This window comes from Megalobrama amblycephala, linkage group LG7, assembly GCF_018812025.1.
Source record: "Megalobrama amblycephala isolate DHTTF-2021 linkage group LG7, ASM1881202v1, whole genome shotgun sequence".
NCBI classification, from domain to species: Eukaryota; Metazoa; Chordata; class Actinopteri; order Cypriniformes; family Xenocyprididae; genus Megalobrama; species Megalobrama amblycephala.
Window position 1 is genome coordinate 14,282,226 of NC_063050.1, and position 14,103 is coordinate 14,296,328.

Below are 14,103 nucleotides of genomic sequence, written 5' to 3' on the forward strand. Positions count from 1 at the left end.
GACGAGAGTAAATGACGAAATGACTGGCAAGACCATGGAGGAGGATTCGTCGTAGGGCTGCACGATGTATCGCGCGATATAAAAATAACATTGAAATTGTACTTAAATGCAATTCTTAGTGCGATTATGAAATCGCAAAGGCTGTGATTGTTTTTTTTTCTTTTTTATGCGCAGCTTGTCAATGAAGTATGGCTCCAAATCCTAATCCAACTGAAAGCACTGTGAGTTTGAGTCGCTTATAATGTACATTTGAATAAACAACATACATCAAACATCTTTCCAGACATGAGAAGCATTTATTAACATCTTGTCCAACAAAAGACAACATTTAATAACATGTTTTACTCCAAACTCACTTAATAACGACAGTTGAGCATCCTTCTGTGAGATGATGTGGCTTCTTACACAGAATAAGGCAGTCGTGTGTTATTAGTCGTTTAAGCAATCAAAGCGTTTCAATCTTCAGTTTATTCAGTTACAGCAATAGTATGACGCACATAGGGATTTCCTGGAATGACATACGTTATCTTCTGCGGCAGGGCATACAGGTGCTGGTCATATAAACAGAATATCATCAAAAAGTTGATTTATTTCACTAATTCCATTCAAAAAGTGAAACGTGTATATTATATTCATTCACTACACACAGACTGATATATTTCAAATGTTTATTTCTTTTACTTTTGATGATTATAACTGACAACTAAGGAAAATCCCAAATTCAGTATCTCAGAAAATTAGAATATTACTTAAGACCAATACAAAGAAAGGATTTTTAGAAATCTTGGCCAACTGAAAAGTATGAACATGAAAAGTATGAGCATGTACAGCACTCAATACTTGGGGCTCCTTTTGCCTGAATTACTGCAGCAATGCGGTGTGGCATGCAGTCGATCAGTCTGTGGCACTGCTCAGGTGTTATGAGAGCCCAGGTTGCTCTGATAGTGGCCTTCAGCTCTTCTGCATTGTTGGGTCTGGCATATCGCATCTTCCTCTTCACAATACCCCATAGATTTTCTATGGGGTTAAGGTCAGGCGAGTTTGCTGGCCAATTAAGAACAGAGATACCATGGTCCTTAAACCAGGTACTGGTAGCTTTGGCACTGTGTGCAGGTGTTGGAAAATGAAATCTGCATCTCCATAAAGTTGGTCAGCAGCAGGAAGCATGAAGTGCTCTAAAACTTCCTGGTATACGGCTGCGTTGACCTTGGACCTCAGAAAACACAGTGGACCAACACCAGCAGATGACATAGCACCCCAAACCATCACTGACTGTGGAAACTTTACACTGGACCTCAAGCAACGTGGATTGTGTGCCTCTCCTCTTTTCCTCCAGACTCTGGGACCCTGATTTCCAAAGGAAATGCAAAATTTACTTTCATCAGAGAACATAACTTTGGACCACTCAGCAGCAGTCCAATCTTTTTTGTCTTTAGCCCAGGCGAGACGCTTCTGACGCTGTCTGTTGTTCAAGAGTGGGTTGACACAAGGAATGCGACAGCTGAAACCCATGTCTTGCATACGTCTGTGCGTAGTGGTTCTTGAAGCACTGACTCCAGCTGCAGTCCACTCTTTGTGAATCTCCCCCCACATTTTTGAATGGATTTTGTTTCACAATCCTCTCCAGGGTGCGGTTATCCCTATTGCTTGTATACTTTTTTTTCTACCACATCTTTTCCTTCCCTTCGCCTCTCTATTAATGTGCTTGGACACAGAGCTCTGTGAACAGCCAGCCTTTTTTGCAATGACCTTTTGTGTCTTGCCCTCCTTGTGCAAGGTGTCAATGGTCGTCTTTTGGACAACTGTCAAGTCAGCAGTCTTCCCCATGATTGTGTAGCCTACAGAACTAGACTGAGAGACCATTTAAAGGCCTTTGCAGGTGATTTGAGTTAATTAGCTGATTAGAGTGTGGCACCAGGTGTCTTCAATATTGAACGTTTTCACAATATTCTAATTTTCTGAGATACTGAATTTGGGATTTTCCTTAGTTGTCAGTTATAATCATCAAAATTAAAAGAAATAAACATTTGAAATATATCAGTCTGTGTGTAATGAATGAATATAATATACAAGTTTCACTTTTTGAATGGAATTAGTGAAATAAATCAACTTTTTTGATGATATTCTAATTATATGACCAGCACCTGTATTTGGAGTTTCTGAGCTAGAGCGCCCTCTGGCTTTCAGATGAAGAATCATTTACTACTGATCACAGAGCTGTACAGCTCTGACAAGCTGTGCATAAAATAATCGCAGCCTTTGCCAAATCGCTTGCGATAAATCGCGATATATATCGTTCAGCCCTAATTCGTTGCACAACAGATCCTAAGTGAAGTGTATTGTAGAATGTGCGCTCACCACCGCCGCTCCCTATACACAGAGTATGCGTGATCGTGAAATCGAAAGCAAAAGTAAAATGCGAGCACACATTCAAACATGACTTCAATACCCTGCATTTTGAAAGCGGCTCCCTGATGCATGCAAATATCTCAGCTCTGTATCATGCTTAAGGAAAATTTCTCTTTTTAGATTTTGAATATTGAGAGAGTACTTTGATTATGGTTGCATGTAGGGCTGGGCGATATATCGCATGAGATTGTCACGTGCATTTTGTCAGTAAAGCCGGTTTCGCAGATGAATTGCCTTCGATAATGAACGCGATATTGCGTAGCTTGTCAGTGAACTACGGCTCTGTCTATTCAATGGCGCTCCATTTGAAAGCAGGTGATGGCGATTTAGTGGTAATCAGGGAACCGGCTTTACTGACGAAATGGGCGTGACAATCGCATGCGATATATCGCCCAGCCCTAGTTGCACTTATTGTTTGCACTTAATAAGACTAAGAGAAAACTGTGTTATTCTTTTTATTTATACTTTTTTATTTCTATGATCAATTTGTGGAAATGAGTTCAGTTAGGAGATCAAAAGTTGTGGAAGCTCATGAATCATGTACAGTTCTAAGCTCTGAAGAGACATATGAAATCATAAAGGAGAGTCAGTTGAGTTTGTGGCAAAACCTTTTACAGAGTATTGTTGTCTTTAACTGCATATGATAATTCATACTCAGAAAGTAGAACTGAAATGACATTCATCATTACAAGATGATTAGTTAAAACGTATCAAATCCATCTGCAGACTATTTTTCCAGTCATGTATTTCGTCATTGAGGATTTCTTAATCCTCGTCTCATTCTCGTGAACACAATCTCGTGTCTTGTCTCGAGAGCTAACTGTCTCGTCACAGTATCTCACCCCTAACAGTATATGAAAATTTTGTTAAGTAGTGCAGGGCACGTAAACCAGAAGTTTGCCATGATTTTACAGATTTTTAGTTTTTTGACTTGCAGACAAACTTGTCACTTGGTAGGTAATGTGACCCCAATGTTGCATTCTACAGTTTAGAAAGTTTATAATTTTTCACAAATTGTATACTGTATATAATGTGCTGTAACCTTTGTAAATGTCTGCACTGAGAGTGAGCGACACAAAACTAGAACATTCTATAGTCAACAAACAATGTTTGCAGTGTAGACCGAGCGTTATATGAAGAACTGAAGGGAAAAAGTGTCATATTTCCTCCAGTCTTACATGAATATGGCCAGCTGTAACAGACTCTCTGGGCTGTTTTGCCATCTTTCTTTCTGTCTCTTTCACTCCCTCTCTCTCTAGTAGAAGTGGCACCAGACGGCCCTTCGGCCCTTATAAGGTGAAATCAGCGCGCCTGGTAGAGTAAAACAGAACCATATGTCGCACGTTGACTCCCTCGCGCAGCTCCGCCGAGGGGCCCGGGCTCTGGTGCGGAGCTGCACACAGGAGCCTAACTTCTGCTAATATAAACCAAAGAGGTCAGATTTATATGGTCATGTTCAGGCCGCACACTGGTGCTTTATGTTACAGAGGAGGAGGTAACTAGATCTGCGTTCTCAAAGAAACACATGTGTCCTTGCATCTATTCATACGCTGCAGTTCTGCTAACTTTATTTTGGCTCTATAATGAATAGCTCATGTTATTGTGAATATGGATTTGTCATGATAATACCCCATTTCCACCCTCATGCCAGCTGTGAATCAGGAGGGATTCTGATCTCATGCATGAGTGCCTTCTCTTTGACATCATCAGAATTCTATTTTTAGAAGCATGACGTCATATTTGGATCTTCCAGTGACTGATGTGATTGTGGTCACACAGGAATGGGAAGGAATGTTGGTGACAGACACATTTTGTTATTTATTTTGTAAATATTAAGTGTTTTGCCTTCAAATCAAGTCTATTAAGTTTTTTTGTTCTGTGACATTTATTGCAAAGACAATTAGTTTCCCAAATTTTATTACTGCTGCTATATAACCTATAATTTTTTATTTTATTTTATAAAATAATATTTTAAGAAAAAACAAACATTAGCAATAAACAACTCTTACTAAAATATTTTTATATAATATATATACATTAATTAAAATTAAAACATTTTATGTTTAGATATTCCTTTAATTGTAATGAAAATGTCACAATAAGAATTCTTTTCTTTATAGGATTTTAGTATTGATTTTAACCCTTATTAAAGGGTTACCCCTATTATGGCCCTTTTCACAAGATGTAATATAAGTCTCCGGTGTCCCCAGAATGTGTCTGTGAAGTTTCAGCTCAAAATACCCCACAGATCATTTAATATAGCTTGTCAAATTTGCCCCTGTTTGGGTGTGAGCAAAAACACGCCGTTTTTGTGTGTGTCCCTTTAAATGCAAATGAGCTGCTGCTCCAGAAGAGGGCGGAGCATACTTCGGTTGCTCAACAACAACAAAGCGGGAGAATCTCACGCAGCCAAAATGAGGATTGTAGTCCCTACCAGCCGTTTGTTGTGATTTCTGTAAAAGAAAATATCTCAGTTTGCATTGAACTTTAAGCGTCATAACTTTGCAGATGTTGTTTATGCTCTAACAGCAACATTACGCACTAACTAAAGTTAAAAAAGTGAAATCATTATCAAGGACCCCTTTAATAAATCCTTAATATGATTATGTAAAATATATCTATATATTGCTATTTTTGAAATATGAAATGTTACCTGAACATGTACTTTGATCCATAACATGGAGTGATTAACAAATAGCGCTCTAAAGAATACCATGGTATATTTCTCAACAAACATGGAAGTACCATGATATGTTTTGGTGAGTGGTTTGCTTGTGAGCGTTTCTTCCAGCTCTAGTTATGAAGTAAGTGTGTAGTCAGCGTTCCCGCCTCTCTGTCCAGCAGAAAAACAGCACAACCACAATCTGTTCTTGTCTGTTGAAGTGAATCTGGACGTTAAATCAAGCCTTTCAAATGCTGCATGGAAAATGTGACCCACACGTGAGAGCTACTTCATATTGGAGCGGCCGTCCTACCGTTCATTTTTCCAGCAATCAGGCACTCAGAAACACTGAAGCTTTGTGTGGAAATCATCAGCTTCTGCAATCAATAAACTGTACAAATAAATGAAGGAACAACATATAAATAAAGAGATTTAAAGATTAATCCTGCACAGCTGTAAACCCAGGGTTAGCGTTCTTATTTCCATGTTCATGAGTTTAACTTGTGACCTTTTTTAACTGCCTGTCCATCCAGCATGGATTTGTCTTTATTTTAATATATTCCTTGAGGTTCACTTATAATGTTAAAAACTTTTTTGCACTAAAAACATATGTGCGTTCACGAGAGGGTCGAGTTCTGGAGGAAGGGTGACCTCTGACCCGACGCGTGATAGCTGTAATGTTAGCTCGTGAGAATTGATGAATGCGGAAGCACAGAGGATAGAGCAACAAAACATTATACATTATAAAGAAAATGTCAATATAAGGGAAGAGGAGCTACGTCATCCGCCAGATCTCGACTCTCTCCCCCTGGAGTCATATGGATAACTTTTATGATGGATGGATGCACTTTTTGGAGCTTCAGGATATGGGCAGAGTCAGGATATTTTTAAATATATCTCTGATTGTGTTCGTCTGAACCTACACCTAGGATTGCTTGAGGGTGAGTAAATCATGGGATAATTTTTGGATGAACTATTCTTTTAAGGCAGAAGTTTTTCTCTGATTTCTCAACTGTTACCTGACCTGGCCGTCATCTCATGACTCTGTGAGCTGAAGGTATTTCTTTCCATTCCGGTTGCCTAAATAAACTTTCCGAGACCCTTACACAACACTATATCAATCTGATTCTGCTAAAAATACACTCAGTCCCTCAGTGACAGAAGAGCGCAACACTGTCATTCATTATACACTGATAATGTTCAGATTTGTTACCATACTTACCAAACACACACACACACACACACACGTCTTATGTAACGTGATGATATGTAAGACGTCCTCCTATTAGTGAGCAACTAAGGAGGATCTGACACAATAATGACTTTAGCAGAGGCTTTTCAACAGAGTCGACGGTCAGTTGAGTAAAACTCCTCCTCTCTTACACAGTCTGTCTGGAATGGACAGATGTTTTCTTCTGGGAACAGAGTTCATACACACACACACACATGTGTGTGGACGTCCTTCTGTTGTGCTTGTCTGTTAGCACAGGTTACATAATTGGTTTCATTGATTAGCTGGTTAATCAGGAAGACAGATGATGATTGGTTCATTATTCTGATTGTTTGTACTTTGCATCATCTGTGATGAAATATGAACTTGAGGAATGAACTACATTAAAAATATATTCAGATTTTTAATTGTAATACTATTTCACAATATTATTGTTTTACTGTATTTTGGATCAAATAAATGCCTTCTTGATGAGCAAAAGAGACTTGCTTGGTTTACCCAAATATTTAGTTTCTGTCATCATTTACTCACGGTGTTTGAAACCTGTACTGCTTGCTTTCTTTCTTCACAAATGAGCAGTGATTTACATTGTTGTGGTCCCAAAAAAGTGTCATGATGAAAGTACCACAAATTAGCTGAAAATGAGAGCTACGGCAAACGGGGAAGATTTAAAGTGGTCCTTGATTATGATTTCACTTTTGTAACTTTAGTTAGTGTGTAATGTTGCTGTTAGAACATAAACAACATCTGCAAAGTTACGACACTCAAAGTTCAACGCAAAGGGAGATATTTTCTTTGACATCAGTGACCCCAAAATTTACATAAACCCCGCCCCCGAGAACACACAACAAAGGTGGGTGAGGCCATGTTGGGCTGCTTTAGAGAAGAGAAAGAGTTGCTGTAGTAGAGTTTTGTTGTCATGCCGTCATTTTACGCCGGACTGCTTCACAAACGAGGGTCAATTCAACACTGGATTTGCACAAAAGATTAACATGACGGCACATGCTAGTCAATGAGTTGAATCAACTCCACAGCAACTACATAAATTTATCCACTAACCATTCAGAAACGTCCAGTTTCATTCTAAAAGAACTTCTTCCTGAGTCTCTCCATCAGTGTCGACTCCGTTTTGAACAATGTAAGGCTGAACACCGTTACTGACAATCCTCGTTTTGGCTGCGTGAGATTCTCCCGCTTTGTTGTTGTTGAGCAACCGAAGTATGAGCTGTTAAAGCTCCGCCCCCTTCTGGAGCAGCAGCTCATTTGCATTTAAAGGGACACACACAAAAACGGTGTGTTTTTGTTCACACCCAAATAGGGGCAAATTTGACAAACTATAATAATTGAGCTGAAACTTCACAGATGCATTCTCCAGAGACTTACATCACATCTTGTGAAAAGGGGCATAACATTTCAGTCTGATACTCGCATAAATCCACAGTATGACTTCAGAAGACTTGTAATGTCATGCACGAGTCACATGAACTATTTTTATGATGCTTTTGTGGTCAGTTGTGGAGCAAGGTTGAGTCCCCATTCACTTTAAAAGAGCAGCATGAACATTCAGCAGAACATTTTATGTTCCACAGAAGACAGAAAGTCATATGGGTTTCAAAATGGCTTAGTCTTCCCACATGAACAGGTTTCTACAGCGTTTAGCTAGAGTTTGAGTGTGTGTGTAAATGTCTAACCGTCTCTTTCTGGCTTCTGTTGCAGAGATCTGTCCAGAAACCACATTCCCTCTGTGGATTGGAGCCTCTTTGATCACCTCACCGCCCTCAAGGAGCTGTGAGTGCCACGTCTCTCGTGCGCGAGCCTGTGTGTGTGTGTGTGTGTGTGTGTGTGTGTGTGTGTGTTTGTTTGTACGCGTGCTTGAGACACAGTCCTTTGCGTACGTCTGTAATGGGTGGTCTGGGGCAATCGTGTGCATGTATAATAGGTGGTCTGCTGTAAACCTGAGCTTGTGCTAAAGCAAAAAGGCAATTGTTTTCTAATCTGCAGCTTCCTGTTTACTTTTCCCCCCTCAAGAATCAGTTATATATTAATTCCATTTTCCACAATAAAAATGAATCCATTTTAGGACCATTAAGATTTCTTGAAATTATTTTCAGCCCATTTTCTCTCCAGATTCTCATTACTATAATGCAGTCAAATGCCTCCATCATGTATACTTACAACTGTTTTTTTTTGTTTTTTGTTTTTTTTAGCAGTAGACAATATTATTCTAATGGCTTAAATGACTGGCAATATTGAAATTGTTTAATTTGTATTCACATTAACAAATGGTCTTGTTTAAAATGCTAAAAAACACAACATGATGTAAAGTGAAATCATTAATATTATTATTTATAATAATAATAATAATAATAAATAAAGTATTTTATTTTATTATGTGAAACTGAATAAATGAAATAGTATGAAATATGAGATCTTTTATTCCAGTAGACTATATTATTTTAATGATTTAAAATATTTAAATTAAGTTAAATTCATATTTAAATTAAGTTATATTAAAATAACCTTATTTTAATACAATTACAATGCTAAAAACACAAAAAAATCAAAAGGTAAAGTTAAAATTTCTTATTTATATATCTTATTTATATATGCAGTAGACATTTTTTATTTTACTGAATGGAAAACATTAAAATTAAGTTGTATTAAAATAATTAAAATGAACAAAATCAAGTTGTTTTTTATTATTATTATTAATTATTATTTATGGGAAACTGAGCATAATATTAGGTTAAAATACTAAAAACACAAAATCAAGATGTCTTTTTTAAAATTGATTATTAATAATAAATATTTTTATTTTATTTATTTATTTTATTGGAAACTGAACATTAAGTTAAAATACTAAAAACACAAAATTATGTATTTTTTATGTATCTTATTTATATAAGAATTTCTTATTTATATTTCTTATTTATATATGCAGTAGACATTTTTTATTTTACTGAACGGAAAATATTAACATTAAGTTGTATTAAAATAATTAAAATTAACATAAAATGTCTTTTATTATTATTATTATTAATTATTATTTATGGGAAACTGAGCATAATATTAGGTTAAAATACTAAAAACACAAAATCATTATGTATTTTTTTATCAATTTGTTATTATTAATAAAGTTTTTTTATTTTATTTAAGGGAAACTGAACATAATATTAAACTTAAAAATGCTAAAATGTTAAAATACTAAAATACTATCAACACAAAATCAATATGTATCTTATCACACATCACTCTTCCTCACGGGATCTTCGACTGTGGGCCGTTCGCTGAGCTGTAAGTGTGTGTGTGGGTGGCAGGATGGTCTAGTTCCCAGACGTTTTTTGAGCTCATATGGTGAGAATGTGTAGGCGGATCTTTCTGGAGTCTCTCCCGAACCGCAGAGTCAAACGCTGAGGAACTGAACGCGAATCGACCAGGCGCTCTCGATTCTTTCAGCTCAAACAAAAGCAAAATAAGCAGAAAAGTGAATCAGTTACGTTCATCTTTGTTGTGTGAACAGTAACAAATGAGCATTTCCAACACACACATCATGAGTTCAATCACATGCTCATTACAACCAATTAAACGTCATTGCTTCAGGCTTTGACTGCACCATTTCCTGCTCCATTTCGGTATATGTACACACACACACACACACACACACACACACACACACACACACACACACACACACACACACACACACACGCACACACACACACACACACACACACACACTCTGTCTGGTTCACCAAAATCACTCCAGAACTTTTCCATATGCTGCTCCAAAGGCTGAACAAGGGAACGATTATACTGAGAGGAAAAGAAAGAAATGACTTAGAAAGAAGGAAAAAAGGCTGAGCAATAATATACGTTTGACTTTTGTCTTTCATGTCTTGCAGAGATTTGAGCAACAACCAGATCACCACCATCGAGGAACGAACATGTGTTAATTTATTAAATTTAACTACGATTACGATGTGAGTACAAACACAAAGTACAGAGTCACACACATCACGTATAACCTTCACACTTTGTGTTCTCGAACATTCACGACAAAACCTGAAAAGAAGCTGAATGGCCTTGGATGTGAACTAGATCTCAATACTGCGGGTCTGTCTTATATAAGTGAGTGGTGGATCTGTTCTGGCATCGTTGTGTAAGATCCTGAAACAGACACACCCAGAGGCTTGAGTCCCACATCCGACTGTACTGACACCTCGCTGAGTGTGTGTGTGTGTGTGTGTGTATGTGAGAAAGTTACAATCCTGCCCAACTGTGTTTGTCATTAGAAGAGACATCCATTGCACAAAAAACAGCCAGTTTTGTTAAACCCACTCACAAATAAAGAACTTATGAGACACATGAACTGCTTGTTTATGCTTGGTAAGGCTTAAAAAAAGTGATAGAATAGAAATGACCTGTTCACTTTTCAATTTTCCTTAATGAAAATTAAGCCTCTCATTATTAAGATTTCTTGGCATATATTCAGCATTATTTATCCCTCCAGATTCTCATTACTGTAGAACACTTAAATTCAATACAAATGTTATACCATCATGTATATTTATAAATGTACACTAGCAATTTAAATAATATATATTGACATTTTATTGCAGTAGGCTATTTAATTTTATTGTATATTTTATTCATGAGGAATTGAATAAATTAATATTAATGAATATATCATCCTTTATTGTAGCAGACATTCTTACTTTTTATTTTATTCAATTTTATTTAAGTAAATTCATAAATGAAATAATATATCATGACTTTTTTTATTTCAGTAGACATTTTATTTTATTTTTATTTTATTTATGAGGAACTGAATAAATGAATTATTATATAATTACATTCTTTATTTCAGCAGACATTCTTATTTTTTATTATCAAATTTTATTTGAGTAAATGAATACATTAAATAATATTAAATAATATATTGTGACATTATTTATTGCAAAAAATTTTTTTTTTTTCATTTTTTTATTTGTATTAATGCAGTAGACGTTTTATTTTTTTATTTTATTTTATTTTATTTTATTTTATACTCAAATCAACCAGATGCACTTGAGGTTTTTAGTTTAAACACAACAAAATCTACTCCAATAAAAGATGACATGGCATTTTATTTAAATATATATGTATATGTGCCATTGTTAGTTACTTGTTGGTAGTATTTGCAGACAAGATGTTGTTGATTACTGTTTTACAGTAATGAGAATCTGGAAAAGAGAAAATATGCTTAATTGACATGAAAATATAATGTCAGGAAATCTTAATGGTTGTAAGGAGTCCACATTGTTTCATTTAAAGGTGCCCTAGAATCAAAAATTGAATTTACCTCGGCATAGTTGAATAACAACCCCAATATTTGCATATGCCAGCCCATGTTCAAGGCATTAGACAAAGGCAGGCAGTATTAACATCTTGATCTGTGCACAACTGAATCATCAGACTAGGTAAGCAAGCAATGACAATAGCGAAAAATGGCAGATGGAGCGATAATAACTGACATGATCCATGATTACATGATATTTTTAGTGATATTTGTAAATTGTCTTTCTAAATGTTTCGTTAGCATGTTGCTAATGTACTGTTAAATGTGGTTAAAGTTACCGTCGTTTCTTACTGTATTCACGGAGACAAGAGCCGTCACTATTTTCATTTTTAAACACTTGCAGTCTGTATAATTCATAAACACAACTTCATTCTTTATAAATCTCTCCAACAGTGTAGCATTAGCCGTTAGCCACAGAGCACTATCAAACTCATTCAGAATCAAATGTAAACATCCAAATAAATACTTTACTCACAGGAATCGATGCATGCATGCAGCTTGAATGATGAACATCTTGTAAAGATCCATTTAAGGGTTATATTAGCTGTGTGAACTTTGTTTATGCACTGTATAACTGCACTTATAGTCGAGAGCTCGGGAGGGCAGGGAGCGAGAGATTTAAAGGGGCCGCGCAGCCTGAATTGGTGCATGGTTAATGATGCCCCAAAAGAGGCAGTTAAAAAAATTAATTAAAAAAAATCTATGGGGTCTATTTTGAGCTGAAACTTCACAGACACATTCAGGGGACACCTCAGATTTATATTACATCTTTTGAAAAGATGTTCTACGGCACCTTTAATTTTATTGCAGTAACTTTTTGCCAAATGATAATGATTATAATCTTGTTTTGAAGATAAAAGAAACATTAAGATTCTTTTCCTTTGCGATTTAATAATGATTCACATATTATCTAGTGGTTAAATAGTCTTATCCAGATTCTATTGCTGTTTTCATTAGCTAAAGCTTCATTTTATAGTATAGCGTTCCCTCTGTGACTCTCCAAGTACTGCTTTCATACCCTGATTAAAATTCCCCATTGAACTTCTTTCAGTTCCGCAATAATTATAGATTAGAGTGCTGTGTTGTGTTTCCTGGACTGATAAAACGGCAAGTCTGCGGTGACAGATTGCTCTGCCGCTGCGGTGTGATCATTTGTGTACATATCAAATAAGACTTAAGCCTCACCTCCGGGTCAGACCACATCCTCATGCGCAGAATAATGCTCTTTAAATTACTATCCTTATCACACATTCAGTGTTTGAATAAGGGCCGTATAATGTTTCAACCGATGTCAGTTTATGAAATTTTCTCTCTCTCTTTTCCCAGAGATCTGAGCTCTAACCCGTTCGTCTGCGACTGTAAGCTTGTGCGGTTGGTTAGCTGGTTGCAGGAACAAGGCGTTAGAGTAAAGCGACCCAACTCTATGCTCTGTGACCATCCACCTGAGGTGAAAAACCAACCGCTGCTCAATGTCAGTGTGCAAACCTGTGGTGAGTGATGCACACATGCACCTGGATTTAAGCATGAGGAATATGGCAACACTTTATTTCGATAGTCCACTTTAGACACTCTACTATCTGTACACTCACCGGCCACCTGCCTTAAAGGAGTAGTTCACTTCAGAATTAAAATTTCCTGATAATTTACTCACCCTCATGTCATCCAAGATGTTTATGTCTTTCTTGCTTCAGTCGAAAAGAAATGGAAAAGGTTTTTGAGGAAAACATTCTAGCATTTTTCTCTGTATAGTGGACTTCACTGGGGTTCAACTGGTTGAAGGTCCAAATTGCAGTTTCAGTGCAGGGCTCTACATGATCCCAGATGAGGAATAAGGGTCTTATCTAGCGAAGCAATCAATCATTTTCTAAAAAAATGTAAATACTTTTTACCACAAATGCTCGTCTTGCGCTAGTGACGCATGTCGTGTCCACATGAAAACGCAAAAACATGTTATGAAGCGCTGTCAGTGCATGCCAAACCAACAGGTGGCGATATAACCCTAACCGTAAAGCCATGTTGGCCTGGAAAGAAGGTTATTACCGATTCCGGTTCACAAGCCAAAATCTCAATGTCTACATGACAACACTGTAACCAGAGTTTCTAAAAATCTTCACCCTGGCAGGTGTTTTCAAAAGTGTTCGGTTCCAGTGACCAGATACTGCGTTTGCGTGTGGACGAATGGCCAAACCGCATAGAAAAAGCTGCGGTTTTGAAAATACCCATGGATATAACAAGGAAATCCAGGGAGACAAGCAGAAGATCAAAACCATGACACAGAAAACCAGAACTAGCACTCAGAAATGCAGTGTAACACATACAAGACTTCGCAAAGAAAGAGTAAAAACACAGGGCTAAAATAGCCAGGCATTAACAAGATAATAAGACACAGGTGGAAGTAATCAAACATAATGAGTCCAGGCAATGGGTTATGGGAACTGAGGTTCATGATGAGAAATCAAGGGA

At 36.8% G+C, this 14,103-nt stretch overlaps 2 protein-coding genes across 5 annotated transcripts in view; one reads left to right on the top strand and one right to left on the bottom strand.

The window, feature by feature from the left end:
- LOC125271747 (NACHT, LRR and PYD domains-containing protein 12-like) overlaps positions 1-14,103 on the bottom strand; it is a 1,137,836-nt gene that overhangs the window by 494,203 nt on the left and 629,530 nt on the right. The gene's annotated exons all lie outside the window — the stretch shown is intronic.
- The window catches only part of pkd1a (polycystic kidney disease 1a), a 96,848-nt gene that overhangs the window by 15,710 nt on the left and 67,035 nt on the right, over positions 1-14,103 (top strand). The window contains exons 2-4 of one of the 2 annotated variants that reach the window (XM_048195965.1): positions 8,019-8,090; positions 10,205-10,282; positions 12,967-13,130. In XM_048195965.1, coding sequence (XP_048051922.1) covers positions 8,019-8,090; positions 10,205-10,282; positions 12,967-13,130 — 314 coding nt within the window. The remainder of the gene's footprint in view (positions 1-8,018; positions 8,091-10,204; positions 10,283-12,966; positions 13,131-14,103) is intronic. The other variant, XM_048195966.1, reaches the window with a different exon arrangement.